This window comes from Mustela lutreola, chromosome 1 (genome assembly GCF_030435805.1).
Source record: "Mustela lutreola isolate mMusLut2 chromosome 1, mMusLut2.pri, whole genome shotgun sequence".
Classification (NCBI taxonomy): Eukaryota; Metazoa; Chordata; class Mammalia; order Carnivora; family Mustelidae; genus Mustela; species Mustela lutreola.
In genome coordinates, this window is record NC_081290.1 from 96381381 (window position 1) to 96405964 (window position 24584).

Genomic DNA, 24584 nt, shown 5'->3' on the forward strand with positions numbered 1-24584 from the left:
GCCTACTCACTAAAGAAAAAAAGGAAAGTTCTGTTTCAGAACTTTGTGAAACAGTGAGTGCCTCTTTAGGTCTCCAAACTTCAAAGCCTTGTCTGTGTACCGATCACGAATAAGGTCTTTTGCATGCTGCTGCCGTGTACTGAGGTATCCTATCTCATGGGCTCATCAGGGAGATCTTTCATCAGTGGTCTTGTCAGCTGCTACCTCTGACAGTAGTTAACATCGCTTATGCTCTTGTCACTATTTAGTTTTGTCAGCTGGCTCACTCTGCTCTGTCCCTCACACTAGTAAGAATGTACTTACCAATGCAAACTGTTTCTTTCTCTATTTTGTTCTCACTCAGGAGCCCCAAACTACTGTAATCCACAACCCTGATGGAAACAAGGTATTCAGAAAGAATCAACATCATCTTGCTTTAACAAGATGACACATTTCATCAAATATCCAAAGCAAAATTCATTATCTAAATACGGGAAAGAAAATTCTTACCCTTTTTCTACCATACTTTTTTTTTTGCGGGGGGGGGGGACCTCATTTATCTAGAATTTTACACATATTTCTTTCAAAACAAAAATGAATGACATCTTGAAAAAGAAATGAATGGAACCATTAGCCAGTAAAAGTCGGGTTAAGCAAAGTCTTTATGTCAAGATGACTGTGTATCTTAAGCAATTCCATCTGGTCTTTTTTTTTTTTTTTTTTTTTTTTCCTTCTCCATGCCCGTTTGTGCATTGTACTTTAGTTATATTCTGCATGAAATTTTAGAATTTCTTGCTATCTCATTTCACTGTCTTCAAAAAAATCAACTTGAGTTCATTAGTGTTTGTTTAAATTTAATGTTGCTTTTGAGTTTTATCTATTCTGTTGTCATAGTGCTTTTTCTGTTAATTCCCTGTTGGTGTTGTTTTTGTTGTTTGGCATGAAATTGAGGATAATCAGGAGGTTTCAGTTCTTATGAAATGTTTGTTTTTGTTGAGTTATATGCATTTCAGTAACATATTTAACCACTTATGCTGAAAGAAGACTGTAATGTTTTCTGTCTGTTATAGATTGTGTAGCATGTTAACTAAATAATAGTACTTGTATACATGTCTACAGGATGAAAGGAGACATTTTCTGAACATATTCCATGTTTCCAGTTTACTAACTCTCATATATTATTGTATCTCTAAGGGAAGGAAAAAAATATTTCATCGATTTTTCTCAAATACTAAATATAGTCACAGGTCTAATTTCTCCTTACTCTTATCAACAATGTTTAAGTCTTAGAGAACACATTTCCTCTGGTTTAACATTTAGTTGATCAATATTAAAATCATTAAAGTAAAAAAAAAAAAGTCAAGTATTCTTTAATATGAGATGTGTTTTATGGTCATAACACAAAATATTTTAAGTCCCTAAAAGACATATAAGGACTCACGAGCATCATATAGGAGAAAAACTTTTTAAAAATATCATTAGCAAATGAAAGACCAAGCATAACAGCTGGAGTGGATACTTCAATAGTTCTAGCTATATCATTTGTAAGAGTTGCTGCATGACATTTCTGCTTACATGAATTCATTTACTTTTACAGTGCATGGGTTTACCTTCATCATGAGTTTAAATTTGAACACTAGGCCACATTAAGAAACGCATGAAGACTATTTGCTTTTGTTTTGTGTATATGGAGAGCTTCTGGATACACATTTAATTAGTCTGTCCCTTTGGCTTAAATACTATATATAATATTTATATAAATTGATTGCTTTTTTGGTTATTGAATCTCTACAAGGACACTGATTGGTATCTGCATCATTTTCCAAAATCTGTTTTTCATCACTGAGCACATAGCTCTGGATTGGAAGTTTGTTTCCAACTTCTTTCAGCTCTAGCCTTTAATCATTTCAAGTAGATAATTGTGTTTTTCTTATGAATACTACTAAATTTCTTTGCTAAAAAATATTTTGTTAGCACATTATTAGTGGAAAAAATTTATCAAACCATTTTAAGAAACTGTATCTTAATACTGGCAGTTACAGTATCCTTTTAACTGTGCTTATTAATCTTCAACTTCATTTTTAGTTTTACAAAGAAATAGCTTTGTCTTTCCATTATGGGAGCGGGTTTCTTATTGATAACAGCCAGTTTCTAATTAAGAAGTGGATGAAAAAATCTAATTGTCCTTGAAAGTAAATTATTCATATAATTCCATTGCGCTGATCACAAACATGGAAATTCTTGTTAAAAGCAGTTTCAGGGCGCCTGGGTGGCTCAGTTGGTTGAGCGACTGCCTTCAGCTCAGGTCATGAACCCAGAGTCCCAGGATCCAGTCCTGTATGAGGCTCCCAGCTCCATGGCGAGTCTGCTTCTGTATCTGACTTTCTCCCCTCTCATGCACTCTCTCTCTCTGAAATAAATAAATAAAATCTAAAAAAAAAAAAAAAAAAGCAAATTTCAGCATAATTCAGCTTAGTACCCCTAGCTTCCTGATCGAATTGATACAATGAAATGCTTTCTGTCTCTACACAAAAATAAGACAAATAGGCTGTGAATTCAGTGCTTGATATAGTTCCTTATACAAAGATGGGGTTATTTACTTTTAATTAATTGGTAAGAGAAATTGATCTATTTTAGGGTCAAATTCATTTGGCTAATATATTCAATTCTGATAAATATATAGAAAAAGCACACCCTATGGGGCACTGTAACCAAATATGGCCTTACACAGCTCTTAAAATAAGTTGCATACTTTGGCTGCTTCTACAAATAACCTACATTTATCATACTTCAGAGTAGGCCACCAGAGCACTCCCTTTTTGAAGCGTTTGCAGCATTTGGCATTTTATTTCTGTTAAAACCACATAATGTACTTGTCCATCTGCATGTCAATATAGGTACACAGCTTGCTGATGAATTTTGCATGATATGTTTATCACTTGCCAATTTTAAGAAGAAAAAAAGTGAAGTTTTCCATTGTTTGCAACTTAACACATGTTTTCTTCTCGACAGGAGTCAACTGAGAGTTCAAATACAACAATTGAGGATGAAGATGTGAAAGGTATGATTAAATCAGAAGTGGAAAATCCTAATTAGAGTTCCATATAAATCAGGAAAATAGTTGTTTCAAATAACGTTTGGGAACTAGGCCTCTTCTAAAAAACAAAAGTAGTTTTCATACGTACACATTATTTTGATTATATATACAGATTTTTTCACATTATATTTTTTCTCTGTTTTGAAATATACACAAACATAGGACATTCGGGTACATTGTAATTTTAAACTAGTAATGACAGTCTGGGGACATAATATCAAATTGTAAATGTTATCAGTTAGAAGGTAATATAAAATGTTTATCTATGTCTAGAAAACAGCATATGTTCAAAAACAGAGTATGGAAAGGACCATTGTTTAAAACCATTAATGGTCTCAGTGAGTTCAACATTTGGCATCCTTTTTATCCTAGGGTTTTGTGCACTTTCCTAATATATTCTTGACCTCCATTCACTTGAGTTGCCCAGGTTCTTTTAGAAATATAAATGAGTCATTGCCAGCATTTCTATGGACATCTCATTGCCTCTGCCTCTAAACATACTTTGACTTCTTTTTGGTCTGCTGGCTATTTTAGAAGGGTTAATTTTGCTTCAGTTGCTTTCACAGTTTTGTGTTCTCATTTTCGTAATTCTGTGTATATAACTACAATTTCTACTGGCCATTTGTCGAGAAGCCATTCCAAAAAAAAAAAAAAAAATGGTAAGAATAGAATGTTTAAAAAGTATTAAAGATGAGGGCGCCTGTGTGGCTCAGTCATTAAACGTCTGCCTTCAGCTCAGGTCATGATCCCAGGGTCCAGGGATAGAGCCCCGCACTCAGCAGGAAGCCTGCTTCTCCCTCTCCCACTCTCCTTGCTTGTGTCTCTCTTTTTCTCTCTGTTAAGTAAATAAATAAAATCTTTTTTAAAAAAGTATTAAAGATGTATTAAAGGAAAATAAGCATAAAACAAATTCAGAGAAATGTTTCATCAATAAACATTATTTGGAAAGATTATTTACCTAATAGTGTCAACATGGGCTTTCATTTTGTAGTGACATTAGTAAGACACAGTTTTGGAAAACTATATTCATGTTATAGAATAAAGAACCTGGAAACTCTCAGGTCAAGGAAACAGATAAGAAATTTAGGAAATAAAAATGCATATAGACCGCAAGTTACCAGTCACCTATGCTGACTTTTTCCTCTTTGGTTGAATAGAAGAGCTGACTCTATTATATTAAAGTGTGTTCTCTATTTATAATTTAGTGCACTGACCTAACTCTGCTAGAGGTAGTCAGTCATTTTTTTTTTCCTCTTACAGTGGAAAGGTGGATAGCTATGTCAAGGATTTTATTTAGTAGGTCTGTTCATCTCGCTCTTGCCCCAGAGCTAAAATTTGAACAGAAGTAATTTTATGAATCATTGATGCCAGTCACATTAGATAAAGAGATTTTTTAACCAAATAAGCAGATATGCCATTTAGCTTTCTCAGTGATTCAGAAAGCATCATCTTTGTAAGTATTTTGGATTCATTAGCTCTTTCAGCCATAAATGTATAAAAAAAACCATAAAAATGTTTATATGACTTTATACATTCTTCTCTTGAGCAAGAATCAGGGGAAATAAACCTGTGCATTATCCACTAGAAAGACTGAATCTTTAAACAGCTGAATAGTATTATAATAGCAACACCTCACGATGTGCAATTAGTCCTAATAAACATATTCCTTGGTGATCACAAGCAGGGTTTTAATAAGTGGTCTTTCTCACCTGAATTGGACTCTTTACTAAGTTTTGATTTGGGATGATCGCTGTTAATGCATGTAAATATCAACATATAAACAATCCCTGTCAGCCCTACCTTATAGTTTATAATCTTTTTTGATGAAATAAAATTGTATCAGCACCTCTCAGAAAACAGTTCTCTCCATATCACAACAATGATACTGGTTTCCTTTGCCTCTGGGATTCCACAAATTGAGATAGTATTTGTCTTTATGAATATAGGCTACACACACCAAATATTAGCAAAATTAAAGCATAATACTGAGATGAAAAGAAATGTCCAGTTGATTACTGACCCCAAAATGTTTTTATTTATTTCTTTGAACTCAGTGAATAAGTTATTGAAGTTTTTGCTTAATTTTCTTTGCGTGAATGTGGCCACAGAATCACAGATATAGCACATTAGGCATCGTTTGTGTTCTCTAAGACCCACACAGCTCTTTGGTGGCTGACCTTTTTTAATATTGAATGATGTCAGAAACCTGTCAGACTAGAAGATACTTTAAAAAATCACTGAGACCATTGTTCTGACTCCAAAACAAGCATTAAATAAAACTGTCATTAAAAAAAAAAAAACTGTCATAAATATTTTTAATGTATTTATTGTGCTGGTGATGTGCTTATATGGGAATCTCTTCATTAATCAGGACACAGTCCATCAGAAAGACCCTAATTGATTTCTGCATTTATATGACTGTGCTCTTTTCTCTTTACCTCAGAGTTTGCTATATATAGCTCTGGGTAGCTTGGTAGAGAGTGTTTTTTGACTAGCTCTGTTAGAAGCCAAATTACCTGTTATCTAAGCTCTAGGAACTCAAAAAAGACATCAGTTATATAACCTGACCAAAGCCACAGCATCTCTACAAAGCCGTATCCTATGTACAAAATTTCCTGTCTTTCTTCCACATATACTTTCCAATCCTTTCCCTTCTGTATACTACTTTGTTATTAGGGTGAAAGACCAGACTTCAGGATATATTCTTAAATGCATATTCCCCTAGCATGCTCCTGCATTCAGTCACCTGCTCCATCCATTCCTGCTGGCTGTCCCACATATCCCCTACACCTAGACTTCTATTGTTTCATAGTAGCATACGATCCCTGGAATACCGTAGTACATGCTCCCATAGTACATGCTTCCATGCCAATGGAGTACACATTCTGTCTGATCCCCAAGGACCAACCTGGAAGTGACAGTTCTACACACTCTCTTCTGTAAAGAAACACAGTAGGAGAATATTAACACATGAGGGTGATCTAGACAAGGGGAGAAATGAAAGTCAACAGGAGAATACCTTTTGTTGGCCTTTTCAGGGACAAAAAAGGTAGGCCAGCCACTCTTAAGGAAGAAGAAAGTATTAGTCATAGTAGATGAGTGATCCTTCACATTCAGGGAACCTGGAGCACCTAGAGAGCCAGAATTTGTAGAAAACTCATTTTCTTTGAGTTCTCCCTGTTAGTTTCCATTCAGAAAGGCCTTTAGTTTTCATAAGGCCCCAATCTATGTGTTATTCTTTGAACTGTATGTAGGCTACCTCAGTTTTTTCATTCAGCAGATATTTATTGAATGGCTGTTTGAGCTCCACATCTTTTCTTGGTGACTAGTCTTATTCAAGAGCTTTCATCAACTCAAGAGTCAAGATGTTCTTCTGTACACTTTACATGAAGCTTTTATGCTATAATTTATGCTGTTTCTCTCAGCTAATTCAATAAATATCAATAAATTTGACTTTAAAAACTGAGACCCAAGATAAATGTGTTTTATTTTTAAAAGTCCTTTTTCATTTTTAAAAAAAACTTTAGCATTTAGCTATAACTACAATTCCCTTCCTAAGCTCACAGTCCTCCTAAGGGATTGTTTTACAATTTTTCTTTTTAAAAAGCTTAAGTTCACTGTTTTCTCTTTCCAAGCCAGCGTGGACTTCCTACTGTGGACCTCTTGAGCCATTTCTTAATTTTGTCCTATATTCAAAAACCAAATATTATCTCTAACTCTATGTCTGTAACTCAGCAGGAAATTCCGTGTAATGGAAAGACCGTAATGGCTTAAAAATAAATGGGAGTCGCAATGAGGCATAGCTATGACCATAGAAGCACTGTGCAGTAAAAACAGCTTTACGCACCCAAAAACAAACAAAAACTTTCCTATTAGAATTCACTAGTGTTTCCAAAACACAGATTTTTAGGTCTAAAATTGTTGAAGTAGTCATTTCATTTTGAGTACATTTCTAGTAAAACAATTACTTTTAGATGGCAACACTTAACATTGCGGCTCTCTATGAGTACGGGGGTCCTTAAAGCTAATGATACATAGCAGTGGTCCTCTCAGCATGTATACATTTGAAGACTGTCCTTTGGTTTGTGGCTGTAGCCACAGTTTGCAGGGCCTGTCGCTGTATGCCACAATGTCTCTCCACCTCATAACCTGCCAGCACCATTGCCCAGAGCCAGCTACTTCTTCCTGATGGGTATGCATCAGTTTGGTCCTTCTGCTGCTCTTCCCTAGACTTCCAGAGTTGTGCAACACCTATCGAAGTTGGGCTCCTCTGTGCCCTTATGTCATCTCTGTTATACCTCCTGCTTCCAGCGTCTCATTGCTTACAACTCACTATTGAGTAGCTGCTTGGATCTCTTGCTGCATTTCGTTTTTCCTTACAGTGGAGCTTTGTGCAACAAGCAGAAATGTATTGCTTTGAGCAGGACTGGGTATGGGGACTTCATTCCGGTTTATCCTCTTTTTCTTTTGCTGACAAATAGATGATAATGAGATTACATTGTTTGCAAAAGGCCCAATTAAGGGTAAGGGTTGACACCCTTAGCATTTCAGTGGGGCCGTTTTGATGACATCTGGATATAAAGGCCTTGGCTCATCTGCAGAATCATGTGGTTAATGAGCTTTTTGTGTATATCTTTGTGAATCTGTACATTAGTGGACAGTGTGATGACTAAATACTCAGATTCAACTATTCTTACGTTCTGTGTTCAATGAAAACCTTCACTGCTGGGTAGAATTCCCTGAGGCAGATGATCACATATTACCAGTCTTCTTCAGATCCCTTTGTGGTTTGTAACTCAGCATTTGTCCTGCATGCCTTTCTCTCTTCAAAAGAATCTGCATATCAAGAAACTTCTGGTTATTTTATTTAAGAACCTTTGATAATTATGTCATTCCATTCGCTTAAAACTGTCTTAGAAGACCTGTAGTGCAGTGCATAATAACTTCTTTCAGATTTCTAATCCAATTTTGATTTTTAAAAAGGTTTATTTGGAAAAATTCATGTCTGCATGTGTGTATCTGCCTGTTAATCTTTTAACTTTTAAATCAGGATCCATAACTTATAGAACTGAGGCAGAATTTATTCACTCTACCACCAATATAAAATAACTTCATTTCTCTTTATTTTTCTTTTTTTCTTTTTAAACCATACTTCAATAGTGAAAGACTCACTTCCTCTTTTTTTTTTTTTTAAAGATTTTATTTATTTATTTGACAGATAGAGATCACAAGTAGGCAGAGAGGCAGGCAGAGAGAGAGAGAGGAGGAAGCAGGCTCCCTGCCGAACAGAGAGCCCGATGTGGGGCCCAATCCCAGGACCCTGGAATCATGACCCGAGCTGAAGGCAGAGGCTTTAACCCACTGAGCCACCCAGGTGCCCCTTTATTTTTCTTTTTTACATTCCTTTATTTTACCTCCATACTCAGGTTTTTCCATTTACTCTTTGCCTCCTACTAGGTTTGACAAATCTTAAATTTGTCAATGATAACCTCTGGCTTCTTTGGCCATGCTGACAAAATACAGGGTCAAAACAGCTGCCACTCTCACTTAAAACAAAGTCCTAAATCAAAATGAACTAAACCAACTAACAAAAACATGTAGCTACTCATTTTATCATTAAGAAAACACGGGTTCATCCTATATTAATAAATTTTCTCAGTTCAAAGTTTCTTTTTTAGCAAGTTTGAAAAATTCTATATACTTTTAGAGAATAATGGAGCATTATTTTATTAAATACTTCATAAATTCTAAATCACGTATACTCTAAAACTCCTCCCATCAATTTCCCAATCTTTTTTATTATTAGGTAAAAATCTTGGTATTTACAAAACATGCTTTTTATAATGTTTGTATTGAGACTAGGCTACAGGTTTAGTATATTTACTGACAAAGACTTGTGACATAGAAAACATATTAATGTACTGTATTTTGGTCAGGTTTGGTTCTCTCATAAGAAAAAAATGTAATTTGTTTTAACATACTTTACCAATACTTATATTTAAAATGACCAAGATCAAGGACCTAGATCAAGGCAAAACTTGTTAATTGAATTAGCAGTTGGCTTTCAAAACTGAAGCATAAAAATATTTGCTAATTGCTGTATTTTTTTATATTATTTTTTGAAAACAGATGAACTCCTATTTAAATTTTATTTTTACTTTCTCCGTATTTGGGATTTTTTTTTTGGTATTTTTAAAAATTTTTATTTTATTTTTATTCCAGTATAGTTAACATACAGTGTTTTATTAGTTTCAGGTGTACACTACAGTGATTTAACAATTCCATACATCACCCAATGCTCAACACAAATGCCCTCCTTAATCCCCATCACCTATGTCACCTCTCCCCCATCCACCTCCCCTCTGGTAACCATCAGTTTGTTCTCTATAGTTAAGACTCTGTTTCTTCATTTCTTTCCCCCCACCCCTATTTGTTCCTTTGCTCATTTGTTTTGTTTCTTAAATCACACATATGAGTGAAATCATGTGGTATTTTTCTTTCTCTGACTTACTTCACTTAGCATTATATTCTCCAGCTCCATTTGCATGTCATTGCAAATGGCAAATTTCATTCTTTTTTATGGCTGAATAATATTCCTTTGTTTGTCTGCGTATATACATTCACCACATCTTCTCTATCTTTTCATCTATTGATGAACACTTAGACCACTTCCATTATTTGGCTCTACTGAATAATGCTGCAGTAAACATAGGGGTGCATGCATCCCTTTGAATTACTGTTTTGTATTCTTTGAATAAATACCCAGTAGTGTGATTACTGGATCTTGAGGTAGTTCTATTTTTAACTTTTTGAGGAACCTCCATACTGTTTTCTATGGTGTCTGCACCAGTTTACATTGCCACCAACAGTGCATGAGATTTCCTCTCTCCCCATCCTTGTCAATACTTGTTCCTTTTGCCCTTTTTTTTTTTTTTTTTTTTTAGCCATTCTGATAGGTACAAGATGATATCTCATTGCAGTTTTGATTTCCATTTCCCTGGTGATAAGTGATGTTGAGCATCTTCTCATGTGTCTGTTGGCCTTCTGTCTTCTCCAGAGGAATGTCTGTTCATATATTCTGCCCATTTTTATTTGGATTATTTGCTTTTGGGGTATTGAGTTGTATAAGTTCTTTATATATTTTGGATACTAATCCTTTACCAGATATGTCATTTGCAAATATCTTTTCCTGTTCTGTCGGTTGTTGTTTAGTTTTTTTTATTGTTTCCTTCACTGTGCAGAAGTGTTTTATTTTGATATAATCCTAATAGGTTTGGGGTTTTTTTTGTTTTTTTGTTTTTTGTTTTTTTTTTTTTTTTTTGCTTTTATTTCCCTTGCCTCAGGAGACATATCTAGAAAATTGTTGCAATAGCTGATGTCAGAAAATTACTACCTGTGCTCTCAACTCGGAATTTATGGTCTTAGGTCTCACATTTAGGTCTTTAATACATTTTGAGTTTATTTTTGTGTTTGCTATAAGAAAGTGATCCAGTTTCATTCTTTTGCATGTTGCTGCCCAGTTTTCCCAACACTGTTTATTGAAAATACTATATTTTTCTCAGTGGATATTCTTTCCTGCTTTGTAAAAGATTAATTGACCATGTGATTATAGGGTTCATTTCCAGGTTTTCTATTCTGTTCCATTGATCTATGTGTCTGTTTTTGTGCTAGTACCAAACTGTTTTGATTACTACAGCTTTATAATATAACTTGAAGTCTGTATTTGGGACTTCTAACTTTTTCTTTTTCAAAATTGCTTGAGCTACTTGGGGTCTTTGTAGTTCAGTATAAATTTGGGGGGTTTTTGTTACAGTTTTGTGAAAAATGCTCTTGGTATTTTGATAGGCACTGCATTAAATCTGTAGATTGCTTTGGGCAGTATAGACATTTCAACAATACTTGTTCTTCCAATCCCTGAGCATGGAGTATCTATTTCTTTGTGTTACCTTCAGTTTCTTTCATCGGTGTTTTATAATTTTCAAAATATAGGTTTTTCACCTCTCTGGTTAGGTTTATTCATTAGTATTTTGGTGCAATTGTAAATGGGATTGCTTTATTAATTTTTCTTTCTGCTGCTTCATTGTTAGTGTATAGAAATGTAACAGATTTCTGTAAGTTGAATTTGTATCCTGCAACTTTACTGAATTCATTGATCAGTTCTGTTAGTTTTTTGGTGGAGTCTTAAAGGTTTTCTGTGTGTAATATCATGTCATCTACAGATAGTTAGATTTTTACTTATTTCTTACCAATGTTCATGCCTTTTCTTTCTTTTTGTTATCTAATCACTATGGCTAGGACTTCCAGCACAATGTTGAATAAAAGTATTGAGTGGACATCCTTGTCTTGTTCCTGACCTTAAGGGAGAAGCTCTGTTTTTCCCCATTAAGTATGATATTCAGTGTGGGTTTTCCATATATGGTCTTTCTTATGTTGAGGTATGTTCTCTCTAAACCTACTTTGTTGAGGGTTTTTATCATGAATGGATGTTGTACTTTGTAAAATGCTTATCTGCATTTATTGAAATGATTGTTTTAATCCTGAAATATGCTTTTAATCCTTTTTCTTATTGATGTGGCATATCACATTGATTGATTTGCAACTGTTGAACCACCATCCTTACATCCCAGGAATATATCTCATTTGATTGTGGTTAATGATTATTTTAATGTATTGTTGGACTCAGTTTGCTAGTATTTTGAGGATTTTTGCACCTATGTTCATCACACACATTGGCTTGTACTTCCTCTCTTTCTTCCTCTTTCTTTTTTTTTTTTTTTCCAAAGATTTTATTTATTTGTCAGAGAGAGAGATATAGAGAGAGAGCACAAGCTGGGGAAATGGGAGGGAGAAGCAGGCTCCTCCTCCTCAGCAGGGAGCCTGATGTGGGACTAGATCCCAGGACCCAGAGATCATGACCTGAGCTGAAGGCAGATGCTTAACCAACTGAGCCACCCAGACGCCCTTCCTTTTTTTTTTACCTTTAATTTCTTTTCTTTTTCTTTTCCTTTTCTTTCTTATATCTTTTCTTTTCTTTTTTTTTTTTTTCTTCTTTCTTTTGTGGTGTCTTTATCTTTCTTTTGTGGTGTCTTTATCTAGTTTTGATATCATGGTGATACAGGCTACATAGAATCAATTTGAGAATTTTCCTTCTCTGTTTTTGGAATAGTTTGAGTACAATAGGTATTAACTCCTCTTTAAATGTTTAGTAGAATTCACCTATGAAGCTATCTGTTCCTGGATTTTTGTTCATTGGGAGTTCTTTTATTGCTTATTCAATTTCCTTGCTGATAATTGGTCTTTTCAGATTTTCTCTTTCTTCCTGCTTTAGCTTTGGGAGGTCAAATGTTTCTAGGCATGTATCCATTTCTTCTTGGTTGTCTAATTTGTTGGCATGTAGTATTTCATAATATTCTCTTATAGTTTTTATTGCATTCGTGTTGGTTGTTATCTCTTCTTTCACTGGTGATTTTGCTTATTTTGAGTTCTCTCTCTCTCTTTTTGATGAGTCTGGCTTTTGTTCATCTTCTCAAAGAACCAGGTCTTGCTTTCATTGATCTGTTTCTCTGTTTTTTAAGTTTCTTTCTGCTCTCATCTTTATTATTTCCTTTATTCTGCTGGTTTCAGGTTTTATTTATTCTTTTTCTAGCTTCTTTAGGTGTAATGTTAGCTTGTTTATTTGAGATTTTTCTTGCTTCTTGAGGTTGTCCTGTATTACTATAAACTTCCCTCTTAGAACTACTTTTTCTGCATCCCAAAGGTTTTGGACCATTTTTGCTTTCATTTTCATTTCTTAATATGATTTCTTAATATGATTTCTTCTTTGATCAATTTCCAAATCATGATTAAACTACCATTTTTATAACTTTGAATTCATTTTAATATTTCAGAGTTTAAAAATCTAACAAATACTATTCTTATATATTTACGTGGAAGTTAAAAGAGGTAATGAGACTTACAATTTATGTAATTAAAAATTTTGTAGTCAACAAGATTTAATTTACATTATACTATAGTTGCATATATATTGAGTGTAAAACTTTATTTTTTCCATGTATCTCTATTTCCTGTTATCTAATAAAAATGGTCCAATTGAATAAGCAACTACATTTAAAGTTATGTGCAAGTTTTAATGTATTTTATTACTTTCCTCTGTCTCCTTTGCCTTTTTAGATTGTAATTTCATTACTTTTTTTAATGACTTAAAAAATTATTAGCAAGGATGTAATTGGAATCCAGAGTTTACACTGTTGTTTATAGTTCCTTTACCTAACTTACTTAGAGCAAGTTGTATAACTTTGTGCCTCAGCCTTCCTGGTTACCGAATTTAGATACTGAAATCAGTAATACAGAGTTGTAAGGCTTTTATCTACCCTACTTTAATGCAATACTACTAAGATTGTTATGAGGTCTTATATTTTTTATGTGTGAACAATTATACATTATAAAGTAATATATAATAAATATAGATAGTAATAATATAAATTATCCAAAGCAATTATAAAAAGACATTTAATTCAAAGTTGAATACAGGAATAAATTGCTGCAGTTTTGTGGAATATTATTACAATGGAAAAAAATTGTGTCTACCAGACTGTATATTCAAAATGTTATCATGGCACTAATAACTGTAAAATTAGTTCTTTAAATATATCCCACTAAGAATTATTATCAGGCTATATTTCATGTTTTTAAAATATCTTCAAATATATATATATAAAATATAAAATATCTACTATATAAAATTATTTTACTTCATATATTTCCATGCAGAAGTTAAATTACAACTATGTTTTTATTAGCTATGAATTATATAATTCTGAAATTATTTATTAGATTAAAATGCTTTAATAAAATACTATCTCCTTTGCTGAGTTTGTATTATTTTCTATCAATAACTATATCTAGAAATTATGTAAAATTATGTCTGTATTATTTAGTGATTCTTCTTATACATCAGTGAATCAGTAAAATGGCCTTTGTTGGTGGTGGTGATGGTGGTATGTACTTCTGCTCAGACCCCTTTGATTTGCGCAGAGGCATTAGGTGTAAAGTAGTCAAATAAATCTGACTCCTGGGCATTTTTACTATTTTACCTGATTATAGATCATTCAATTTCAGACCATGTTAGGTGGAAAACTAAGATATTACAAGAGCAAACAGAGAAGGCATTACTGAATGAGGATCTTGATAGAAGAGATTATGTAGAAGTAAAGGATTTTTTTTTTTTTTTTGCATTTGGAATAGTGGTATTTTCATTATTCAATTCAAATAGTCAATGAATATTCTGTGGGCACCTCTAATGTAAGTTTACTAAGTAGGCACTAGCCACATTTCTGGCCCTCATAAACAAGGCTAGAAAAGACAGAGATGATTCTGCATGATAATATACCTTCTTTGTTTCTGGCTGGTATTCAGATAATTCTAAAACAAGGAATAATGTTCATTAAATAAATATAAGGGCACAGAGTCATGTGTGAGCATCATAGAAAATTTCAGATGCTTGTAATACATGTAATTCCTTTTTTATTTTAAAGATTTATTTATTTGAGAGAGTGTGCATATATGTGCAGTTGCCCATGGGCACCTGTGAGTTGAGGGAGGCTCAGAGGGAGAGAATCTTCAAGCCCACTCCCAGATGAGTACCTAGCCCAAGACAGGGCTGGATCATATGTAACATATGTATACATATGTAACATATGTAATTTCTAAAAAAGAGACCTCTACTTGAAATGTTTGATCCAATTTTGATTTTTAGAAAGAATTATTGAACACTCATTGTGTACTGGATATGGTAAATTAGGCTGAGGCTAATAAGGCTTACCTTTTTCCTCAAGGAGTTATTAGTCTTAAAGTATCCTCTTTAATGAAATTATACCTGCTGGTACATTCCGCAGTAAATGGCTATTTTCGCATTACAGTTTTGTTCTTTGTTAAAGAAAATTTCTTCCAGGATACATGAATAAAATGTTTGTACTTAATACTTAGTGAACTAGTCTATTTTCTTTCTTTTTCCTTCCTCCCTCCCTCCATTTTTCTTTTTCTTTTTCTTTCTTCCTTCCTTCCTTCTTTCCTTTCCTTTCCTTTCCTTTCTTTGATATGTAATGTAACATTGTTCTCTTGACCAGTGTTGTTTAGCAGAATTTGCCAATCCATTATATGAAAATAAGCATCATGATTGGTACAAAAGGACTGATTTAGTTATTGGGATTGCTATGATTTGTTTAACTATGGTAAAATAAGTGTCCCTGCTAAAGCCATGCTATACTACTAATTATATGTAAAGTGTATACTTCATTTTATGTATATTTCAGTACCCAAATGAAACAGTTTGCACTATGCAAATACCTTTGGATGGTTCATTTGATCTCTTTAGATTAGAACAGAAAATTAAAAACCTATACTTAAGTTTGAATATTCCCAAACTATTCAGTTATGTGTTCTTTAAAAAAAAACCTAAAAATTCTTTGTAAAACTGTTTCATGTTATAGATTGAGACATGCTTTTAAAATGTCAGTGATTACTGACACCTCCAGAAAACATTCCTCTTTATTTCTCCTCACCTACATCATCCTATCCGTGCAAGTCTGCAATGTTTTGATCTAATTGCATTATTCCAATATTTCATATCTCCAACTTTTTTCATGTATCTGTGTTCAAATGCATCTATGAAAACTGAATTTGACATACCTATGGTATATTCTATATCCTTTAATACTCCTGGGTCATCATCTTAGAGCTTTGTCTCCTCAGTTTTGCTTACACCTACATCCAGTCTATTAATCAGTCCATCAGCAAATTCTACTGTTTCTCCTTGTAAAATATGCACATTTTCCCCCCATTTAACAACTGCTCACCAACCTCCACTTCTACCACCCTGGTCCAAGATACTGTCATTTTTGTTGCCCATATCTTTGACATGACTTCCTTAGCTACTCTCCGTGCTCTCAATATTTATTGACTTGTTTAATGTCTCTCTGTTCCTCTACTAGAATGTAGATTTCTTCAGAGGAGAGATTTTTATTTTGTCCTCTGCTGTATCTGCCATATCTAGACCAGTGCTTGGTAATAGTAGGAATAACAAATACTTAATTGATGGAGGAAGGAAATATGGTGGATATCAATCAACCATACCATTTCCTACCGGCCAGTAAAATGATAAAAATTCTCTAAAATTATGATCTCATCACACTTTTTATCTTTATTGGTTTTTATAAACATGTCCTCTCCCCCTCCCCTCCATACTTAGGAGCTAAAAATATAAAATTGCAAATTTAAAAAGTAACCCACATAGAATCCTCTTTCCTGTTTGGGTGGAGCATGTGCTTTGATGTCAAAAATACTAGGTTTGAATCCCAGCCCAGCCCTTCCTTGATGGGCTATGTAATCCAATTGCTCTTGTAAACCTCTCTGAGGTTCATAGTATCTCACTTCTTAACCATTTTTTTTTTTTACCTTCAAAAGTGACAGTGTCATATGCAATAATAATAATAATAAAGCATGGTCATGTTTGTAATGTTCGTTAAATGCCTGGCCCATGATAGTTGCTTAGTCAAATTATATTATTTCTGCCATTATTTCCTAATATTAGATGATATAAGCACAAAGGTTCACAATTAAAAGAAACTGTAAATTTAAAGGGACCTTTTTTTTTTTAATTTTAGCATCAATGTTTCTACTTTCTAAGCCATTTATTTCAGATAAGTGGCTAAATATCTCTAAGTGTTAAGATCCATATATATAATCCAGCCAACTTACATACATAAACATAAAAGCTGCCCAAGTACAGAAAATTTCATTTTTTTGCCTTAAAATAGAAGTTCATATTTTTTAAAGCTTTTATTAAAGTAACAGTATTCTTTTAACTGATGAACTTTAAAGTTAGATTATTTTAATTCACTGCTTTTTTCCTTCTCTGGTACAATATGGTAGACATTCAATAAATTAGTAAATTATTTATGAGGTTTTTACATTAAAATTTTGAGTTCAGAAACATACTTTGTTTCTAATTAAACATAAATACTTTAAGTAATGATTCAGTCTTCCCTCATCTAAACTTATCTTTTGTCCTTGAATGTTTTCAAGTGTTTTGAAAAATTAGCTCACTTTTGGCTATTTTGATTATTCTTGTTGAGAGTTAAAAATATGTAGACTAACCGTTTTCCACAAAAATAAAACACTTACTTAAAAAGAAGCATATATATGCAAAATTATTTATGCACTTCTCAAGCAAAATGTCTTAAGAACCATAACATAAAATATCCCTCTTGGAGATTATAATTTTCCAGTTCAGTGTTTCCTCATAGGGCCACTAACCATCTTTGTAGAAGTTAGCCAATCAAGTGTGAAAGACCTATTTGTTTGTTAAATAATTTATTACACAGGATTACCAATTTCTTTAACACCACTACATATGGTTATTTAGTATATGTCCATATAGCAAAACACAGATGACAGATGTTAAGGAGAGAATTTTGGTTTCTATTACTCAAACTTTTAGGAAGTTTGAATAATAGAAAACCTATTGCTATTATATGTTTTCAAATTTAAAATGTGAGAAAAGAAGAAAAAATGCTGCTCCAAATTCTCATTCATTTATAATTTGAACTAGGGCATATTTTCAGTTGGGGAAAGTAATTTGTGGTGGTGGTATCTGTTTTGAGTAGAGAATATTTTTTATTGCATACCTAGCCTACTTTACTCAGACTTCTCGTATTCTAGTGAAGTATTGTATCACATTATATAAAATTAAGATGAACAAAAATGTAAAGATATTCCTGAATGGTAGAGACGTACCTCTGAAAAGGTTAATGGTCTTAAATGACAGAAAAGGTAGCCTATTTAAAAGAGACTGCCATAATTTTTTAGAGGTATTTTACTAGTACAGAAAAAGTGTGAGTATATGGGATTGTGTATTTTTAAATCTTTTTTCAAGAAATAGAAGGTTTTCATTCATAACCTATACAAGTAGAAAGAAGGGTAGTGTAAGATGGGATTTTATAATAGTATCATTTAACTAAAGAGCTAATAAAAATGAAATATGGTATTTACTTGGTATGGAGGAGAAAACAACATAAAACTGTTTGAGATAAATGTCAGAGGATCTTTACCAGAGTTGGTATCCTATATTAGAATTTTCTAACATGAGCAGTGTTGTGAGTTATTGAAGAATTTCCTTATTAGTGTTATTTAAGTTATACCTCACTTCTCACCCTTTTGTTTTGTGTAATCTGCCTATAGAAGTGCAAGAGATAATTTTTAAAGATGTTTCCTGTGGTCTACCCTGCTGAACTCCTAAGTCAGTATCTCCTTTTTAGCTCAAAATTATTCTCTGTGGAAGGTTCTTATTATTGTCTTAATCTCAGTTAACATAATATAGACTTGTATGTTGTAAGTGTGGACTGGACTGTTAATTACTCATCAAATAACCTGAATGGTGTCTTTGATGAATGGTCATCATTTGAATTCAGTAGAAAAAGGCAAAGCAATATTATTCCCTACTCAAAAATACTGTATGCACTCTGAGTTACATTTTGTAATAATTTGTTAATTTATTATAATTTACATTTATAATACTTCCTGGAATAAATGGGGATGACAGTAATATGTTCTGAAATGTATGGTTCATAAATTTAATTATTACTGTGGTCACATTGGTTAAACCAAGAATAACTTCACTGGGTTTATAAAATTTGGCCAAGATAGTCCAACAAGTACTTTTACATTAATTTCCCAAGCTGAATTTAGCACAGGATATCCTAGAGCTGAACTGTTAATATAGTGCCAGTGTGAGGTATCACTTGAATAAAAAGCATTTGCTCTGAGAACTCACTTGGAAATTTTGGTCTAATAGGATATTTTCACCTTTCCAATTGAGCTTTGAAAAATGTAGTAACTAGTCATAGAAATGACTCTTGGTCCTATGAGTCCTACCAGTGTGATCTGTCAGATGCATGGGGACAACAGAAGAGTTATGGGAATTTACATCATTTTGTGAGAGGAAGTGTGTGTGTGTGTGTGTGTGTGTGTGTGTGTGTGTGAAAAAAGTGGGAGGTATGTGTAAACAGTTTTGCTCTAAATCTAAGTAAGTTTTCCAAGTTGTGACAAACCATTGTAAATTTATATCCAGACTGACTGCAACAATGCCTTTTCAATCCAGTGGTCTGGCATCTCAAAATGATCATCAAAGTTAAGCATATAGGTACATAAATATTACATTTAACTTTGGTCTTTGTACCTACAGTGTCATAAACAACTGTATTATATAACTGACTTACCAAGAGAATTTATCATTATTCCATAATTTTCCAATTAAAAAAAAAAGCTCCTTATTTATGTTATTTGTCTTATAAGCTTGTTCCACTAGTTCCCTAATTTACTATTGATTATACATGCTCTAGTACTCTTGAATAATGTATGAGTGCAACTGGATTCTATGATGTGTTTGTGAATTGGCCTCTCTCTTCCCACTTCATTGGACCTCATCTGCCCTTTCAGTTCTCATTTATTGATTCTGGAAGCTATGGATTGGATAATGATAGACTTTGTAATGAAAGCACAAGCTACTATTTTTGCAGCTGCTGAAAATGAGAATTAGCTAGAAAGTGTTGAATTACAATTACAGGAGATGGTGCTGCATATTTTTGGGTGGTAGTAAGATCTGTTGTGTTATCTTAGCAGCTTCATCAAAGGGAATGGTTCAAAATGGGACAAGCAGAAGTACTTAACACAAAAATGCAAAATGACATTCTTTGAATTAAAATATCCATATAGTGGTAGGTGAGAAAAAAAAAACTGCTTTAACTTCAGTCTTACTGAGATAACACTGCTGTGAGAAGTATTGAAATATGACTAAGCTTGTGTGAACCTGGAGACAAGGAGAAAAGACTTTAGGTCAGCTGGGGCTCAATAAATGTGGAGGCAGAATAATATTGTATACTCTTACTATACTCTATTACTATAATTAGCCTAATTCTTTCTCTAATAGCAAATCCAAGGATATCACACTTCAGTTAATTTTGGTAGGATTTTGTTGGTTTGCTTGCTTGCTTTTTATTTTTGGTTTTTGCAAAACAAGGATTTAAAATGGTTTTGTATATAGAGGACATGCTCTTAAGCTTCTCTTGCATTCTTGATCCAAGGGAGCATTCACAAATCTACCAGTTGAATTATTCAGGAAAGTGTAGTTATCAATAAACTTACCCAAGAATGTACTGAATTCTATTTCTTTGTTAAATACAAATTATATACTTTTTATATACCAACAGAATAAGTTATTAAAAATAAAATATCAAGCTAAACAACAACAGTAGAAACGGGGGGTGGGAGGAGAGCCTACTCTCATCACTGCACAGTCTTTTAACCCTTCGCAGTATTTTTTTTTCTTTTTTTTCTTTTTTTTTACTTCTGGATATTCATACTAAAGGACAAAGCATTAATACTTTGACAATTACCTTGACCTGAAAGACACATGCTGTTTTTGGGGGGGTTTTGGGGGGTTTTTTTGCTGATACTATGTAAAATTGATTGAAGTGGTTAATTGGACTCATTATAATTTTGGGGTTTGGGGAAAGTTGAATTTCCTTCATATCAAAAAAACAAAAACAACTTTCCAAATACTTAAAAATTCTAAGTCTCATTGTCTCTTTTCCAAGTCTTACTATTTGCTTTTGAGAAAATAACTTTGTCACCTTAGTTCTGCAATGAAAGAGATACTCCTTGAGAAAGCCTAGTATATCTTTTATCATTCAGTATAAACTTGAATTCCAGGAGACTACAAGTTTTTTTTAAATATATAATTTATATATAGCACTATATAAGTTTAAGGTATACAGTGTAATGATTTGACTTACATATATTGTGAAATGATTACCATAATAAGTTTAGTTCAACATCTAAAATAGATAGCAAAAAAAAAAAGGTAAAGAAATGTTAAAAATTTTTTTCTTCTGATGAGAACACTTGGAATCAACTTCCTTAACAACTTTTACATATACCATCCAACAGTGTTAACTGTAGTCATCATGTTGTTCATTACATCCCTAGGACTTATTTACCTTATAAGTGGAAGTTTGTACCTTTTGACCACTTACCTTCAACTCCCCTTCCCCTATCCTGGTATTGCCTCTGGTAACCAGAAATCTGATTTCTTTTTCTATGAGTTTGTTGTTTGTCTGGTTGGTAGATCCCATATATAAGTGAAAGCATACTGTATTTATCATTCTCTGTATGACTTATTTCACTTAACATAATGCCCACAAGGTGAATGCACATTATTATTGAGGAGACTACAATTTTAATCCTCAAGCAGCTGATGTGAATCTTTAAACTAGTTTCTTAAAATCCTTTTCTTCCATGTCGTCATCTCTTAACTGTAAGCACTATCACACCTATCTGATTCAGACACATCTTAATACTAAAATACTCAGGGTGCCTGGGTGGCTTGGCTCAGTCCATTAAGCAGCTGCCTTCGGCTTAGGTCATGATCTCAGGGTCCTGGGATGAGTCCCACATCTATCCGGCTCCTTGCTTAGCGGGGAGTCTGCTTCTCCCTCTCACTCTGTGCTCTCCCTCTCTCAAATAAATAAGTAAAACCTTAAAAAAAATATTAAAATACTCAATGGTCTTCACAATGTTGTGCTACTTCTAGCTTAAGTTAGCTGAGGATTGAACAGTTATTCAATTGCTTTTAATGTGGCTAGACTGAATTCTTTCATATAAGCAAATATTCTATATAACCATATATAGTTTTTTAAACTCTAAAACTTTTACTTAAGCCATTTTTAATGAAAAACTAAATACACGTCCCTTAACTTCTTTTAAAAATAGTAAATATGTTATTTTTTAGATCTACAGTCATTTTAGGAATGACCTCACCATACTTTAAAACCCAATGATATCCTCACAAACTTTTTTAAAAATGTAATCCTATTTTCACTTATACTAAATGACCCTAATGCTAGAGTTTTCTGTTTTCAAATATTTGCTAATCATTTTATTGTTGGGTAATAACAACTTAACAGGACTAAGACTAATAGTATTTCTTCCACCAATTAACATTTTATGCTTTGAAACTTTGAAACTTTGTTCTGTTTTTATAGAACGAAGTACAAAGATGATGTGAATAATTTTTTTTTTTTTTAAATTTTGAGGGCCTCTAGTGATTAAAGAGGTGAGTTGTTGACTTTCTGAACAGGTGGTTTCTGGATAAGTGAGCTTTACAACAATTCTTGAATAGAAATTTGGTAATTTCCAGGCTTTAATTTGAATAAAATATTATAGATTAAACCAGTCAACTCTAAAATTTTCTATGGGCTTGATTTTAAAAGCCAAAATAATGGAAATTACTCTCCTAAATGTTAATACATCAAACTAGTGAAATAAAAACGAAATCACTAAGAAACAAGCTGTTAATTGCATAGGAAATGCCAGACAGCTGAGTTGATAGGCACCTTTTTCTCTAAAACTATCAAGAGCATGAAAATAATCCTAATTTGTAGATTTGCCTAAGATAATAACTATTCCTAAGAGTTCTTTTTGTTAATGGCAGCATGGAAAAAAATAGTAAAAACATGGGGCACTTCATTTTGTGAAACTGGTATAATAATTAATTACAACCTTGGCCCAGTAATTCAGTAGTCAGTCATCTTGCCAGAGTAAGTTCAAAGTCACTTAGGTGGTTCGTTTAAGTTTATGATTTCAAAATATTGAATTAGGCACAGTGGTCTGGAAAGGAACATAGATTAGTGAATTAAACAGATATCTCAGCCAAATAAAGCTCCAGCCCTGGCACAGCTTCTGACTTCACTGGATGACCTGAGCAAGTCACTTAACCTCCCTGTCCTTTAAGTCTCTGCCCAATACCTCTGAGAAATGTAGAAAGAAGTTAAATTAAATAGAACTGTACCTGTTGGCAAAAAGTAGATGAGTGGAGCACCTGGGTGGCTCAGTCAGTTGAAGCATCTAACTCCTGGTTTCAGTTCAGGACATGATCTCAGGGTGAGGAGATGGAACCCTATCCAGGGCTCCTTGCTCAGCAGAATCTGCTTGAGATTCTCTGTCTGCCTACCCCCACCTCTGATCGCTCTCTCTCAAATAAAGAAATAAATCTTTTTTTTAAGTGAGCAGAATTGCTAATAAGCTAATATACCTCAAAAGGCTCTAATTTTAATTGTGCAACTTTTGATCATTGAATAAGTTATTAACCTTTAGGCACAGTTCTCTAAAAGATTTCAGTGTGTGATACTCTGCTAACATTTTAGTAGAGATCAATTTGCATCAATAAATTCAGTTCATTTCCTAGTCCAAGTCCATAGTAGGCCAGATAGCCTTCTGAATAAGGTTTATTATCAAGTAGTTTAATTTCAGCAAATTGGTTAATCTAAAATCTATAACTACTGAAAAGCTCAAGCTTGAATAACTAGAACCTTTCTCTGTACTCAATTCCCTTGAAAAGAAATTACAAGTTTAAACATTGACTAGATATGCCTAGTTTCTCTTCCTGGGCCTATGCAGATTACTCTGGCATCTAAAATACCATGGCCTCTACTGATTCTGAGATATGCAAGATCCATGAGCGCCTTTTCATTTAGCACCCTCACATTCAGACTGCTATCAGACATCATCATCATCACCTATATACTTGGCATTATTCTAATGTTTCAAAATGTACATGATATTTTATAGGCCTTACCTGTGCATTTATTCATATGTGCATGCATTTATAGACATTTACTCAGTGCTAGGCATTGAAGCTAGAAAACAGTCAAGTCCTGGGCAGAAATATGAACATCCTGTGGTGATGCTTTAGGAGAACTGCAATATGACCAAAAAGCTGCAAATGGAGCCTAAGGAAAGGCTATAAGGAAGAGATAATTTTGGAGCAGAATATTGAAGATTTTCAGATAGAAGAGGGAGGGTTTCTGGAGAGGAAAGGCACAGCATTATCTAGAGCCAGGACCCCTGATTAAGAGTGAAGCCTTTGGTGAAGTTGTAGGATAGGTTCTGTGGGACTCCTGGGGGAAAAAAAGTGTCAAGAGTCAAAGCTAGAAAAATAAAGTAGGGAGACCTTTCAAGAACAAAGCAGCTTGGGCTTGGCCTCTAGACGGTGGAGGAGAGGCACGGTTAGCTCTATTCTGTAGAGATGATTTTGCAACAGTGAGGGGTGGATGGTGGGAGGTTGTGGGATGTGACCTTGGAGCAGGAGAGGTTAGGAACAACTAAAAGCCTGAATCTGAGTAGTGGCCATTAGCCTAAAAAGGAAGAAATGGCTCTGAGAAAGATTTGGATGAGTGAAGAAGACTGGTGATCAGCTATATGAAGAATTGAAAGAAAAGTAAGTGTCAAGGCTTTTGGTTTGGACAACTGAGTAGATAATGTCCTCATTATCCAAGATGAGTGATATAAGAGAAGCAGTGGATTATGCAAGGGAGATACTTGAGGTCCATCTTGGGCACCACTACTAGGTCTGAAATGCCAGAATAACCGGAGATGTTACAGTACAGTTAGAAAT

At 33.6% G+C, this 24584-nt stretch overlaps 1 protein-coding gene across 26 annotated transcripts in view; it reads left to right on the forward strand.

Annotated features, from left to right (window-relative positions):
* The window catches only part of CAMK2D (calcium/calmodulin dependent protein kinase II delta), a 337844-nt gene that overhangs the window by 297562 nt on the left and 15698 nt on the right, over nucleotides 1–24584 (forward strand). For 19 of the 26 annotated variants that reach the window (XM_059170069.1, XM_059170007.1, XM_059170077.1 and 16 more), the window contains 2 exons: nucleotides 344–385; nucleotides 2992–3040. In XM_059170069.1, coding sequence (XP_059026052.1) covers nucleotides 344–385; nucleotides 2992–3040 — 91 coding nt within the window. The remainder of the gene's footprint in view (nucleotides 1–343; nucleotides 386–2991; nucleotides 3041–24584) is intronic. The other 7 variants (XM_059170199.1, XM_059170154.1, XM_059170217.1 and 4 more) reach the window with 1 other exon arrangement.